The sequence below is a fragment of the Monodelphis domestica genome, chromosome 6, assembly GCF_027887165.1.
Source record: "Monodelphis domestica isolate mMonDom1 chromosome 6, mMonDom1.pri, whole genome shotgun sequence".
Classification (NCBI taxonomy): domain Eukaryota; kingdom Metazoa; phylum Chordata; class Mammalia; order Didelphimorphia; family Didelphidae; genus Monodelphis; species Monodelphis domestica.
The window spans coordinates 269,778,893-269,794,677 of record NC_077232.1 but is presented as its reverse complement, the minus strand read 5'-3'; the positions used below and the strand labels follow the sequence as shown (position 1 = coordinate 269,794,677).

General features: G+C 35.6%; 1 protein-coding gene across 19 annotated transcripts in view; it reads left to right on the top strand.

Moving 5' to 3' along the window:
- WDFY3 (WD repeat and FYVE domain containing 3) overlaps positions 1-15,785 on the top strand; it is a 364,899-nt gene that overhangs the window by 220,604 nt on the left and 128,510 nt on the right. For all 19 annotated transcript variants that reach the window (XM_016423066.2, XM_056803219.1, XM_056803214.1 and 16 more), the window contains 5 exons: positions 1,048-1,229; positions 2,692-2,923; positions 9,791-9,951; positions 11,949-12,060; positions 14,463-14,653. In XM_016423066.2, coding sequence (XP_016278552.1) covers positions 1,048-1,229; positions 2,692-2,923; positions 9,791-9,951; positions 11,949-12,060; positions 14,463-14,653 — 878 coding nt within the window. The remainder of the gene's footprint in view (positions 1-1,047; positions 1,230-2,691; positions 2,924-9,790; positions 9,952-11,948; positions 12,061-14,462; positions 14,654-15,785) is intronic.

Below are 15,785 nucleotides of genomic sequence, written 5' to 3'. Positions count from 1 at the left end.
AACTCTATTGCTAATGATGATGCCATACCAAATCCACCAAATTGCATGGCATGACTTTTTTTTTAAATTATAAAGACCTCTAAATATACATATATATTTATCTGCCACTAGACATGCTTTCTGTAAGCCCACCTCCAGAGGCAGGTTCTTATTTAGGTTCTGATACTGTCATATAGCTACAGAAGGTATTTTTTTATCTGCTTTAGTAATAGTCATAGGCCATTAAGTATAAATAACAGAAGGATGGTTACTTGCCTTGCTGTTTCTATCTGAAATTCTTTCAAAAATATGAAAATGAAATGGTGATGATGATAGTGAGCATACTGGTGATGAGGATGAGCATGGTGGTGGTGGTGGTGGTGGTGGAATCTCATTCCCATGGCTCTTAATGGTTTGCCCAGCACCTTACATAAAAGATCTCATTTGGTGACTAACAAGTCACCAATACACCATTAATGTCAAATCTTCTTTTATTGTCATTTGTAATTTGCTCTTCTTTTGACGTTAACACTCTTACAGGAGTAGAGTCTCCTTCAATAAAAGCCACCAGCATACCTATAAATGGTTCAGTGATTTGTATAAGGTTTCAGTCCATTTTATTCAATGCCATTTAAATTTGAAGAAATTACACCTATATTTCTTGGCATCATAAGAGTATTTTGTTGTAAGTCCAAATGAAGAAACCCAGTATGGTTATTATGAGGATGAAATGAGATAATATTTGTAAAGTCCTTAGCATAGTGCCTGAAACATAGTAGGTGTTATATGAACTTTTACTCTCCTCCCATCATAGCAACTTGTAAAATAAAAGCTAATGAAATCACTAATAGCATTTGTTTTTTGAGTAATTGATCAGATCTAATTCCTTTGTGATCTATTTCTTTTGGGTAGTATTATATACTTGCTGACAGCATGGTGATGTTGAATAAAGAGTGGCCTTTTGCATTTTTATTTTCATTAATTTGCTTTAATGCAAAGCCCTTAAATGGATCTACGCTGCAGACAAGATTCCATAAGGGTTCCATTAAATTGTCTTTTTCATTTTAGTTGATGACTTCAGTGAAGAATCCTCCTTTTATGAAATTCTTCCATGTTGTGCACGTTTTCGCTGTGGAGACCTCATAGTTGAGGGACAGTGGCATCACCTTGTCCTAGTAATGAGTAAAGGCATGTTGAAAAACAGCACTGCTGCCCTCTACATTGATGGACAGCTTGTCAGTACAGTGAAGGTATGTCTATACTTTTAAATCCCTACACACTGTGTAAAATTTGTTTCCTTCTTAAAATGTGTTTTTGTCAAAAATTGATCCATAGTGTCCTTCTGATAGTGTGCCTCACACTACTTGACCTGATCTAAGTGTCACTTTGATTTATGAATGACATGGAGGGCAAGAATAGAGTTGAAGAAGGTCCATTTATGTGTGATTGTAGAAGTCTCTCTTGGGGGCAGCTGGGTGACTGCGGTGGATAGAGAGCCAGGCCCAGACATTTTCTAGCTTTGTAACCCTGGACAAGTCACTTAACAACCATTGCCTAGTCTTTACTGCTCTTCAGCCTTGGAACCAATAACTTGTTATTCCAATTTCATGTCTTTATCTCTGCCTGTATCTTGGCTATTGGGTATTCTGGGCATGATTATATTTATTTATTTATTTATTTGTTTGTTTGTTTTTTGGAGCCCTTCCATATTAATCAATACTCTGTATTGGCTCCAAGGCAGAAGAGTGGTAAGGGCTAGGCAATGGGGGTTAAGTGACTTGTTCAGGGTTACAAAGTTAGAAAATGTCTGGACCTAGGGGCAAATCTGGACTTACATACTTCCTACCTGTATGATTCTGGGGAAGTAATTTAACCCCCATTACCTAATCCTTACCACTTTTCAATACACAGTATTGACTCCAAGACAAAAGGTCTTACCGCTCTTCTGCCTTGCAACCAATACGTAGTATTGATTATAAGGCAGAAGGTAAGGATTTAAAAATTAAAATAAATCCCACTGCAGAATAATTTTATTCAATTTTTTCTCTGAGAATCTTAAGTATGGAAACTGTAATCACCTGCTACTAGTTTAGTTTAGTTTTGTTTTGTTTTTGAAACAGTCAGCATGGCTGATTCTCTGCACTCCCTTGACCATTGACTTTTTTTTTTTTAACTCAATTAAATAATATTTTTTGGCATCATGTGGACTTGAAGACTGAAAGCATCAAGTGATTAAAGGTTGAAATTAACATAGGGTGTACTGGAGTTTAGAAAGTGTATGTATATTTTCACCATCCATTGTTGTATCCTATATGCCCCAATGAGATGCTGACCTCTGGCTGCATCCTTACATTGAAATTTTCAGAAGGGACATTACTGATGTTGCAACCACATCTCCTCCTTAAATCTATTTGTGGTTCTCCTGCGCTTCTCTTATATTCCTGTCTACTTTTACTGAAGAGTTTGCAAGCAATTCAGCCTACTGCTACAGGCCCTGCCTTGAGGGCAGAGGCCCAAAGTGATGCTGGAGAATACAGATTTCTATCCTCTGGTCTTAGGTTTCTTGGCATTAAGTGTACCTGGATTGTTTGCACAGTGGGAAGATACCACTGAGCTTTGGGGGTGGTACATAGATAATATAATTTAAACTTGTTTTCCTTTCTGGTATATCTGGTTCTGTTCTGATTGATTTCTTCTCATTTTTCTTTATAGCTTCATTATATTCACAGTACTCCAGGGGGTTCAGGTTCTGCAAATCCACCTGTTGTCAGCACAGTATATGCCTACATTGGCACACCACCTGCTCAACGCCAACTTGCTTCATTAGTGTGGCGCCTGGGACCCACACATTTCTTAGAAGAAGTTTTGCCCATTTCAAGTGTCAATATCATTTATGAACTAGGACCAAACTATGTTGGAAGTTTTCAGGCTGTACATGTCCCATGTAAGTACCATTGTTCCTCTTAGCTAAAACTCTTCTTTTAATGATTCATACAACAGTCCTCAGAAATTTTGTACATTGTTAATCAATCAAAAAACACTTATTATCCAATGAGCATTTGATACCTGCTGTGTGCAGGGCACTTGGAATACAAATACAAAGAATAAAACAATCCCTACTTATAAGGACAATAAGAATATTATGCCTACGTGTGCCTTCTGCCACTCTTTCTTCCTTTATCTGTATCACATGATTACTAAGACTAGCCCCTCTACCAGCTCAAGCAATCCTGCTCCTTCCTATTTTCTCTAACAAATTGCTCTGTCCTCCCTGTGCTTTTACCTATCCTCAAACTGTCTGTTTAATAGCTTCTTTCTTACTTCCTACAAAGTCCTTATCTCCCCATCCTAAAAAAAAACAAAAAAAACAAAACAAAAACCTCTTAATCTATCTCTGCTTATTATCATCTGTTTCTTCTTTTTTTCTTGCTACACACATTGAAAGGGATATCTACATTTAGATGGCTTCACTTTCTATCTTCTCACTCTCTTCTGAACCTCTTACATCTGATTTCCAACTTTATCTTTCCACCCAAAACTGTACTCTTCAAAGTTATATAATTAGGTTAACTAGAGTTACTTAATTAGATTTCTTAATTGCCAAATTGAATGATTTTCTAATGATGTAGGGGTAGTTGGTTGCCACAATAGATAGAACACTAGATTTGGAATCAGGAAGTTTTATCTTCATGAGTTCAAATCCATCTTCAGACACTTATTAGCTGTGTTATCCTGGGCAAGTCGCATAGCCCGATGTGCCTTAACCCAACTGTCAAATGTATTGGAGAAGGAAGGAATTGGTAACCCATTCCAGTTTCCTTGTCAAAAAAAAAAAAAATATATATATATATATATATATATGGAGTCATGAAGAGCCACATACAACTGAACAACAGAAATTATTTTCTCACTTTTCATTCTCTCCACTTTTCTGCAGTCTTTGACACTGTCAACACTCTCTTCTCTCTAGGTTTGCATGACACCACTCTCCTGATTCTTTTCCTACCTGTCAGACTACTCCTTTTCAATCTCCTTTCTTAGATCTTTATCCAGATCACACCCTCTAACCAGAGGAGCCCTTTAGGGTTCTGGCCTGGATCCTCTTCTCTCCTCTGTCTATGCTACCTCATTTAGTGATCTCATCAGCTCCATTGATTTAATTATTATCACTGCTGATGATTCACTAATCTTCCTATCCTGTCTAACCTCTCTACTGACCTCCGATATGTCATCTACAGCTACATTTCAGACATCTCAAGTTGGATATCCAGTACACATCTTAAACTCAGCATACTGAAAACAGTTCTCATGTTCTTTCTCCCCAAACCTTTCCCTATCCACAGAGGCTGACTCCCTCCTGCTGATGCCTCTGATTTGCAGACTAGATATCTTCTTCGAGGCCTCACTGTCTCACTTCCCCAATGGAATCTGTTTATTTCATTTTTGCAGCATCACTCTAATATCCCTCCTCTCTTCTGTAGGTACAATCACTGGTAAAGACCCTCACCTCATACTGGGGGGGTGGGGGGGAGGGTCTGCCTACCTCAAGGCTCTTCCCACTGTAGTCCATCCTTTCAGCCACTAAAATGACTGTCCTAAAGCCTAGGTTTGACCATGTCATAATACCACCTCGGCCACCGCTATTTAATAAAAATCCAAGGGCTCCCTGTCACCTCTGGGATCAGAAATAGACTCCTTTGTGTAGCATGCCAAGCATAACCTGACCCCTTCTACCTTTCTATTCTTCTTTCTCCTTATTCCCCAGCACATACTTTTCAGTATGGGAACACTGGATTTCTTGGCTATTTTATTTAAAAACAAACAAAAAACTCCATATCTTGTTGTCCAGGCATTTTCTTTGGCCATTCCCCCTGTGCCTGGAATTTTCTCCATCTTATTACTGACTTCCCCAGCTTCCTTTAAGTCCCAATTAAAATCTTATCTTCTACAGTGAGACTTTCCCAGCCTTTATTAAATCTGGTGCATTGCCTTTTATTTCCTTCATATTTATTCTGTATATAACTTGTTTGAAAATATGTGTTTGCTTGTTGTCTTCCCTAATAGATTGTGAGTTTCTTGATAGCAGAAACTGTCTTTTTCCTTTTCCCCCCCTTTTTTATATTCTTAGCACAGCACCTTGTATTAGGAGGTGCTTAATTAATGTTTACTCATTGATTAAGTAGAACATACATTTACACCAGATTATTATATACATAATAAATGCAAGATAATTGACACAAGCTTTCAGTGGGCACGTGAGTCTTGATGTAGAGTGTTTGTGAGCAACATTTTGAAGGAAATGAGATTATGTAAGATAGAATAGAGAGAATGGAAGATATTTCAGCCATGTATGATGACCATTGCAAAAGCAAAGAGATAATGCATATAGTAGCATATATAAAGAACAGGAAAAACGCCAGTTGTGACTGGCCCCCAAAATGCAGGAATAGTAGCAAGTAATATATAATCAGGCTGGAAAGGTATGTTGGGTCCAGATTGTTAAGGGCTTAAAAATCAAATGGAATAATTAATATTTGATCTTAGAGGCAATAGGAAGTCACTAACGTTTATTAAGTATGTAGGGGAGTGACAAGGTTAGATTCAGGATCAGTAAAATCATCTTGGTAGTTGTTTGAAAGATGAATTTGAATGGGAAGAAGCAAAGTAGAAATATTAATTAGGAGACCATCACCATAGTATAGGCAAGAGATCTGAACAAAATGGAATGAATGTGTGAGTAAAGAAAGGGAATTGAGTGTGAGTGATATCATGAAATTAGAAACAACAAGATTTGGCACCCAATTAGATATTTTGGTTGAAAGAAAGAAAGTAAGAAATAGAGGATAATGTCAATGTCAGGAATCCAGGGGTAGCTGGGTAGCTCAGTGGATTGAGAGCCAGATCTAGAGACAGGAGTTCCTAGATTCAAATATGGCCTCAGACACTTCCCAGCTGTGTGATCCTGGGCAGTCACTTAACCCCCATTGCGTAGTCCTTAGTGCTCTTCTGCCTTAGAACCAATATGCAGTATTGATTCTAAGATGGAAGGTATGGGTTTAAAAAAAAAAGATTAGGAACCCAAGGGACTGGAAGAAAGATGTTTCCTTCAATGGAAATAGGGAAGCTTCGAAGAAAAGTGGGTTTGAAAACAAAGCTATACTTAGTTCTAGTTTGTATACATTGAGCTTGAAATTCCTCTTGTTATCAAGTTTAAAATATACAATAGGGAATTATAAGATAAAGTACCATGTACCAATCATTCTTTTGGCACTGGGACTAAAAGGGCAAACGTTCCTGCCTTCATGGCCTTTCATTCTTTTGGGAAACATAATGTAGACATAAGAATGTACATACAAAATATGTAAAGGTAAATATAATTTGGAGTGGGAGAACAGGCTGGATAGTAGCTGGGAGAACCAGGAAAGGTTTCATATAGAAAATGTCAACAGAGCAGAGTAGAGTCTTAAACAAAATTAATGAGTTCTGTTCTGGATATGTTGAGTTTTAAGAAATTTTTTGGACATCTAATCTGAGATATATGAAAAGCAATTGAGTTGAGGAGTTTTTGTATCCTTTGATCTTTTGTGTTTGCCTTGGAAATGTTATTTTTACTCATTCTGAACCTTAGGGGTTTTTTGTTTGTTTGTTTGTTTGTTTTTAAACCCTTACCTTCTGTCTTGGTGTCAATACTGTGTATTGGCTCCAAGGCAGAAAAGTGGTGAGGGCCAGGCAATGGGGGTCAAGTGACTTGCCCAGGGTCACACAGCTGGGAAGTGGCTGAGGCCAGATTTGAACCTAGGACCTCCTGTCTCTAGGCCTGGCTCTCAATCCACTGGGCTACACAGGTACCCCTTGAACCTTAATTTCTTAATCTCTATTTAAAAATAGCTTCTATTATACTTAAAGATCTTGGGCATCAGACTTTCTTGATATATGCATATATTTTTTTTTCAGTGCCCTCTGTTTTTTCCCTCTGACTTGATTTTGTTCTGTGAAAGCTTTTTAAACTTTATGTAATTGAAATTATATACTTTTTCTGTTATTATCTCTATCCTTCGGTTAAGAATTTTTTCCTTAACTTATAATAAAGGGATATAAATATGATAAAGGGAAGTGTAAACTTCATAACTAACAGGGCAGGGGTTGAAAACCCCCTTAGAAGCAGTTTTATGATTTAGTTAGAGATCCTTATAAAAATCATGAATTCTACTGATTGTAATAAAGATTATGATAGTATTATACTTACTATATCACTTTAGAATCATTATTAATTATCTGAAATCTGTCACTGTCACTAAAATACAATCAAGAATAAGGAAGTAGAGGTCTATCTTCCCGACGTTATAAAAGACAGCACTTTCCATTTTCATTTATTCATTGTTTCTTTAATGTTTATGCTGTGTACACTTTCATATTTATGTCATGTATCCTTTTGGAGTTTATTTGGGATAAGTTGCTGGTCTAAACATAATCTCTGGCCAACTGCTTTCTAATTTTTCCATAAATTCTTGTGAAATAGGCTCTGCATCCTCCATTATTTTGTATTTTTATCTTTGTCACACCCCCATTTTGTCTTAATACTTTTGTTTCTTGCTAATCTAATGTCTCCCAAACTACTTTTTTATTGCTTAACTTATATCAAAGTGTTTTGATGAATATTTCTTCATAATGTAGTTTTTATTTCCTACTTTTCATTATTTCCCTTGGGAAATATAACTTTTGTCCTTTCAATTAGTTTTGTGTTTTTTATTTCTAGTTCCATAAAGCATTCCATTGGTAGCTTGATTAGTATACTATGAAACCAGTAGAGTAACTGAACTATTTTCATCATGTAAGCATAGTTCAACATGAAGCATTAGTTCTTTAATACAATTTTCCTTTCTTTGCATAAATATGACCTCAGCTTAACTTCCAGAACTTTATGTATAATTATACTAATTGAGTAGTATAATATAGAAATACTGATGATTTTTCCAGTGTTTTTAACTTCACTTTTACTCTCTTGATATAAGCTTTTCTAGAATTATGTTGTCAAATAGTAGCAGAGAGAAGGCATTTTTGTTTTTTATCCTTATTTAAACTAGGAGAGATTGCATTGTCTCTTTGAAAATGGGATTCTTGGCTTTTCCTTACATATATAAGTGCTATAGTTTATCAAAGATTTTTATCGTATCTATTGTAGTAATTAATTTGGTTTTATTGTTTATATTACTGTTACTTTACTTTCTAATGAACCATTCATGAAGTCCTGATAGAAATCCAACTAGTGGATTTGATAATAGTGTCTTTTTTTTTTTTTTACAGATATTGCTATACTATCCATGCTAGGATTTTGTTTAACATTTTTGCATCAATATATTCATAAACGTTATATTACTTTTTCTTCTTTCATTTTCTTTGGTTTTGGTCCTAGACTATATTTGTCTTTAAAACAAGAAAGTTTAGGAGGCTCAGTGTATTGAGAGCCAGGCCTAGAGATGGGAGATCCTGGGTTCAAATCTGTCTTCAGACACTTCCTAGATGTGTGACCCTGGGCAAGTCACTTGACCCCCAATGCCTAGCCCTTACCACTTTTCTGCCTTAGAACCAATACACAGTATTTGATTCTAAGACAGAACGTAAGGGTTTTAATAAAAAGAGAGAGTTTGAAAAAGTGTATCATTTATTATTGAGGATTATTTTGTAGCATATATTGTTGATTGCTCATTAAATGTTTGCTTGAGCTCACTTATAAGTTGATCTGGGCCAAGGTTTTTTCTTTGACAGAACTGTTATACCCACTGCAGAATAAAACACCTCTCCTACCCGTCCATGCAAAAGAAGTTCCGTAATCTATATGATTATGACTATATAAAGTCACAGAATAATTCATATTTTGCCAATAAAATAGCAAAAGTTTCCATATAATAAATTATAAAAAAATTATAATTTATCCCACTGGCGGGAGGGTGTGCCCACATCAAAGAAACCGTAGATGCTTTTATTATCCTTTTTTCATTATACTAATACAATTATTGACAAAAAATGAAGCTTAGAGTACAAAGTCAAATATTGGAAGAGCAAATCTGGACAAAGCTGTAGTAAAAAGAAAGTTTGCCATCCACACTCTTCCCACCAGTTTTATTAAATTAGGCTTTAAGGCAATCTCCATGGCTCTTGTGCTTCCTTCCAGGAGCCTAATAGAGGGCAAAAGGAATTTACTCACCCCAATCCATGTATCTGGAGAAATTGTTACTGAGTAGCAAAGTGAATTAATAAAACAGATTTGACCTGAGGGGCATTTATGATTATTGTTGGAGATGACTGGGGATCTGATTCATAAGTAACAAAAATAATCCTGAATTTTTGGCTGTTCCTGCAGATTCATCAGGTAGCTTGCTTTTCTCTGATGAGTTGTACTGTTGACTGCTGTATTTCAGTTGAAAAACAACAGATGGCAGTAAGAAATTACTTTAGAAATAGCAAGTAGCTGTGGTGGAGAAATCAATCCAGTAGATACAAGACTCAGGACTACTTTTAGGTGAATTGGAGTAAACAAATTCCTGCCACCTCCCATGGTGCCTTAGCAACTACTTCCCTATGGCCATATAGATTACTATGGAACTTTATTTACAATGAAGGATTTTATCCTGCAGTCCTTCCTCCTCATATATAAGCCAAGAAGCTTTCCTTAGTTAAAAGCAAGTTGAGCATATTTCCTACCAGACCAAAATACTACTGAGAGTGGCAATTTCTACTTAGCCCCATTTACTGTATTTATTTTTAAGATAACTAATTCTGCTTTTGAAGTGGATTATTTCTTATTTTGAAGGTAAAGATTCCAAATCTGAAAGTGGCATCCAATCCCCTGTGTCATTAGTACCAGAAGAAAAAGTATCATTTGGTCTCTATGCCCTCTCCGTATCTTCACTTACAGTGGCAAAAATAAGGAAAGTTTACAACAAGTTAGACAGTAAAGCCATTGCCAAACAGGTAAGTGACAATTATTTTGTTGTAACTTATGGTTGGCATGTATTGGGAAATGACACACATTTCCCTAAAGATCTTATAAAATTTTAGTTTAGAGCAGTAATACAGTGATTCCTTTATTATCCTTTATTCCTTCCATTGACTGAAGCCTCCAAAATCTTTTGTCTTAGGAAATTGAATTCTAGAGAATGAAATATTTGCAATTCATATTGACTTTTTAAAAAACTGAATTTAAAAATAAAATTACTCATACCTATACATAAGTAGGTTTTTGTTTGTCTTGTTTGTTTTTTATGAGATCTTTTACTTCATCAATATCAAGACCTCTTGGTGAAGAACCTTCTTGACCAATGTAGGTCAGCCCTGTTCCTGCAGGTTATGGTATGGAACAGTTATGGCTTTAAGGGAGTCCACATGAGATCATCCAGGAAGATTTGGATTCAAATCATGATTCTGATGCATACTGTGCCACTCTGGGCAAGTCACATAACTACTAGAGTACTTACTCTAGAAAGTGCCCTCTTAGAACACACAGTACTAAAAGGGGGGGTTTTCTCACTCAAATGCTCCCTATGCTAATGAAATCATAGTCCTTCTATTCTCCCTATGTATAAAAACATATACACTTTCCCAGTGTCTGTTTGTGTGTGTATATAGGCATATAGATCAGGCTCACAGAGGGAGTACAGAGACTTGTTTTTCTACTAGGCCATGTTGCCTCTCAAACATTTTTTTGTTGTCACTTAAAAAAAGAAAAAAATATATATATTTGATAGCTTTTTTTCCTTTGGATTCTATGGCAACCACAGAGTTAATGTAATCAACTACAACAGTCCCATATGTATTCCTTCCAATTTGTAAAATTTAAAATTATATTCCTACTAATAAAAATATATTTTAAGAGGTTTTGTAAGGATTATTAGAAATCAAGGAATAAAGATAAATAATAAGAAAACCACATGCTTGTGGCTGATTAGCCAATTCAGAATACCCATGCTTAGCTTACTTACTAACATCTTGCAATGGAAGAGAAGAGCATTCAAGAGCATAGAAGAGGGCCAGGTAGGTGTTACTGCCAGTTTTAATACTAATTGTGATCTTGTCCAGGTGTAGACTTAGGTGAGATTATAGGGAATTCTGGGAAATACCAAGGACTTCTGGGGATTGAATTCTAGGGTTCAAATCTCCATTTTACAAAGTCTTACTTCTGATTAAAGGCATATTTTATCTAAAACATTTAAAAATTTTTTTCAAAAATTTATTTTAACTATTTTTTTAAACTGTTACCTTTTGTATTATTGTCAGTTCTAAGAAAATGGCAGCAAGGGCTAAGCAATAGGGATTGAATGACTTGCCCAGGATCCTCTGGACTTCAGGCCTGGCTCTTAATTCACTCTGCAACCAGCTGACCCAATTATATTAGCTATTGTTTGTGAAATAGAGGCAGCAGGTGGAGATGGTATAAGACAGCATTAGAGAACATTTTAGAGATTACATGCCCAAACTGAGTCGTTGAGCCGCTTGTGAGCCTCCCTCCCCAACCCCACCCCCGGCATTACCCCAGACCATGGTCAGAGAGGAGGGTGATGTGAGAAATTACCTCAGACTCTCATGGGGACAGGGAATGGAGCAGACCCCTCCATTCCATCGCAGTACCCGTGCCACACCTTTGCCAACACAGTTCTAGGATGTCCTCAATCGAACTCTTATATTGTGTTGGACACAAACCCCTTCAAGTCTTCCCTGATACTGCATTGATAATAACTGTCCCCATTTCCATCTTTCTGGTTTTATTTCCTCCCAGACTTTTGCATATCTCCAGAATTACATCTGTTTTTCCATATGATTAATTATATTATCAATCCATATATTTTTATGAAAAACTTCTCTTTTGGAAGGCAAAATAATTTATTTTTCCATTTATGTCTGGTTCTTAGAGCAAAAGAATCCCAGTCTTTGCTCATTAATAGTTTTTATCATGTTCTTTTTCTGTTCTACAGTTAGCTATTTCCTCCCATGAGAATGCCACCCCTGTGAAGTTGTTACATAACTCCGCCGGGCATCTGAACGGGCCGGCGCGCACTGTTGGTGCTGCACTCATTGGCTACTTAGGTGAGACAAACTTCTGCTATATATACATAGCAATCTAAGTAGAGTAATGAGAAATGATTATGTCTTCCTGCTGTCTCATAGTGGTGTCATTCGTACCACAATTTTTTTACCTTTTTAATTAATACTTTTTTTAATAATGTCATTCATATAGTGTTTATCCTACTCTTTTATTTTTAATCAAATTGCATTCATTGTTTTCTGTGTTTTGGTTCAAGTGATTTGTTAGTAATAAACAAATAAAGATATATAAAAATTTTGAGACAATGCAATCCCTGGGGCAATTGTATTATGATATTTCATGAGATCATATAAACAGTCAAATTTAGTGTTGGTATCTACAATTAATTCAAGGAATGAGGTATGAAGAATAAACTTAAAACAAGAAGGATTTAGTTTTCCTCTAAATCACATATATTTCTTTAGTGCTCAATGGTATTTTATAATGTTAACTATAACCTTATTACTAAGCTACTATCATCTAATTTTAAAAAGGAAAATCTTTCCAACTTTTTAATTTTTTTTTAAGAACCATACTTCATTTTTTTTTAAACCCTTACCTTCCATCTTGTAATTAATACTGTGTATTGGTTCCAAGGCAGAAGAGAGGTAAGGGCTAGGCAATGGGGGCCCAGAGGCACACAGCTGGGAAGTGTCTGAGGCCAGATTTGAACCTAGGACCTCCTCTAGGCCTGGCTCTCAATCCACTGAGCTATCCAGCTACCCCCCCCCTTTTTTTTTCTTTTTATCCATTCTGAAGAACTGAATTAGCAAAATACATTCTAGATATTTCAAGATAAATTTTAAATTGCATAGACAGAATTGCATTCTCCAGTTTTTACAAGCTGCTTAACTGATCTTATGTGTGATTTTTTTTTAAACCCTTACCTTCCATCTTGGAGTCAATACTGTGTATTGGCTCCAAGGCAGAAGAGTGGTAAGGGCTAGGCAATGGGGGTCAAGTGACTTGCCCAGGGTCACACAGCTGGGAAGTGTATGAGGCCAGATTTGAACCTAGGACCTCCCATCTCTAGGCCTGGCTCTCAATCCACTGAGCTACCCAGCTGCCCCCTTATGTGTGATTTTTGCTAGCCTTTATTATTTACTGGCAACCAGATTCTATATTATCTTAGTTCATATAATTTTAGCAATTAGTAGTATGTTATTTGTTTTTTGTTGTTTTTTTTCTTTGTAATAGTGTATTGAGAATACTTTTTCTTTATTCTAACCACATTTTTTCCTCTTATTTTTATTCTTAATCTTTGATAAGTATCAGAGACTGCCAGTATGGAAACTCCTTCTGCTAATATAGATCAATAATTCACCTGTCCCATAACCTGAGGCACTGATAGTTGAGTCACTTATGCATTACTATGCTAATAAATGGGCACCCAGGACACCCTTTTAAAAATAATTTGCATTATTAACACTTTCTCCATCATTTTCTTAAGTCTAGACAACCAACAGCACAGTAGATCAAGCCCTGAATGGTAGAGTTTGCCAATTTCAGAGGCACACACTGCAAATTTTAATAATGATTTCACAAAAGCTGGTTCACGTTATTTCCAGGTTTGGTATTCTATCCATTTTGCTTTTCTTAATTGAATTCAACAGAAATTAATTGAGCATGTATTCTCTGCCTAATAATGATGTGCTTCATAAGTAATCATCAGCATTTCAGAACCTATGGTAGTGAAATAATCACAAATATCACCCAAAAGTCAAAAATACTAGTTTCAGTCAAACTTGTGACTTCATCTTTTAGAGAGATCTGTATGATAAAGGTCCATTTTTCTAAAACCTTCCTTTTCATATTGGCATCTTTTCTGTAACTTATAGCCATTTTTATATTTCTTAGGGAATGTGAGGATAAATCATTTGCCCTTTGTGATATAGGCCCTTGAGCCTGAGTCTTCCTGACTTGGAGACTGCCTTTCTGTCTACTTTAGCTAAGCCAAAATTCTTATGTAATACCTATCTGAGTCCTTTCTCTTATTCTGCAAGGATAAGTTCTAATGGTTTTATAAACATATTTTTAAAAGAGCCTGTTAGAGTTTTATCCCTGGATAGCCACTTGAACGTCAAATCAATACTGGAGTTGATTCTGAAATTCCACAAATCAATATTATTTTTAATTACCTACTGAAGTCGTCAAAGTAGTCTTTTGAGTTTACATTATGCAATCCGTTTTATATCAATTTGCAATATTTGTAAATGAATGAAAAAAGCATTTACTAATCATTTGATATGCACAAATTCCCTTGATTTTATTAGAATAATCATTTTGAAGAAAGGATGAGATTCGGAATTTATATTCAAGTGTCATCAAAATGGGTTGCATTATTTTTATACTTTAAAAATAAATTTTTTTTGACCCTAATGATGTTTCACTGTCTTTTAATCAGGAGTAAGAACATTTATACCTAAGCCTGTGGCCACAACTTTACAGTACATTGGTGGAGCTGCTGCCATTCTGGGTTTAGTAGCCATGGCATCAGATGTGGAAGGGTTATATGCTGCTGTAAAGGCCCTGGTTTGTGTAGTAAAGAGTAACCCATTAGCAAGCAAAGAAATGGAAAGAATCAAAGGTTATCAGGTATGTAAACAGGAGATTTTTGTCTTTATTTTTCCTCTTTCAAAAATTCATTTTATTTTCATGATGGTTAGTAGCATATTTTTTAAGCTACAAAAGAGAAACAAAGTCTAAATTCACTCAGAAAACTTGAAATTCATTATATATGTTTTTTAAAAGCATGAAATAAGGGTGAAATTAGTGCCTATGCTTTGAAATGCTCATTGGACCTGTGAAGATGGAAATTTGCAGCACCTGAGCTACATTCCCAGCATCCTTTTAAGTTATGTCTTCATTTTACGTACGGATGCTTAGGAGATAAATTTCCTGAGATCCACACTGCAAGGCTCTTTTTTTAGAGCTTGTGCTTTTGGTAAAGTGCTACAGGTGTGAGTCTCTGACTCTCTTTCCTCTGCTCACTTGACTGAAAGAACCTTTTTTTCTTTTCCCTCTCTTCTGATTTATTATTAAAAATCCTTTATATTTTTAAATACTCGGAGTATTTATTCATTTTTACTCCTACAGACCATAGTAACTGGATAGATGTAGTAACATAGCACTGGATTTCAGAGCCTAGCTTCATTGAAAAGGTGAGATGGGTGCCACTTCCTAGATTGTTGATCGTCCATCCCAGACTTGGGTCCATGGTTTGTGAAATAACTGACCTAAAGGATTGTTCCCTTTGGAGGACTTGAAATATCTTCACTATTTTTTAATCAGTAACTACTTCCCAACTCTATCCCAAACCCAATACCATGAATTTTAGAGGTGCTAAAGATGTATGAGTACAAGTATGATTCGAACAAAAACTAAATTTTCTGTATTTCATCATGGAAGAGAAACAAGTACTTGGAGAGTTTAAATTTCTTTTTACTATAAATATTACCATCCATTTTAAAGCTGTGTTGACAGTTTCCTAGAAATGGATAAAAAAAGAAGTTTTAAGAAACACCTATTTAATTATATAGGTTTTATTTTTTTTATTTGAAAAATTTTTAAACTTACAAACAATTCAACTTCAGAAGATTCCGAGATGATACAGGGAAAAGCCAAAAATCTTATTCAGTTAGCTTTCAGTATTCAGATACATAATGTTCTTTAATGTTTTCAGTTTTTAAGTATTCAGGATATTTTATCAACTAGCATTTTACAATCT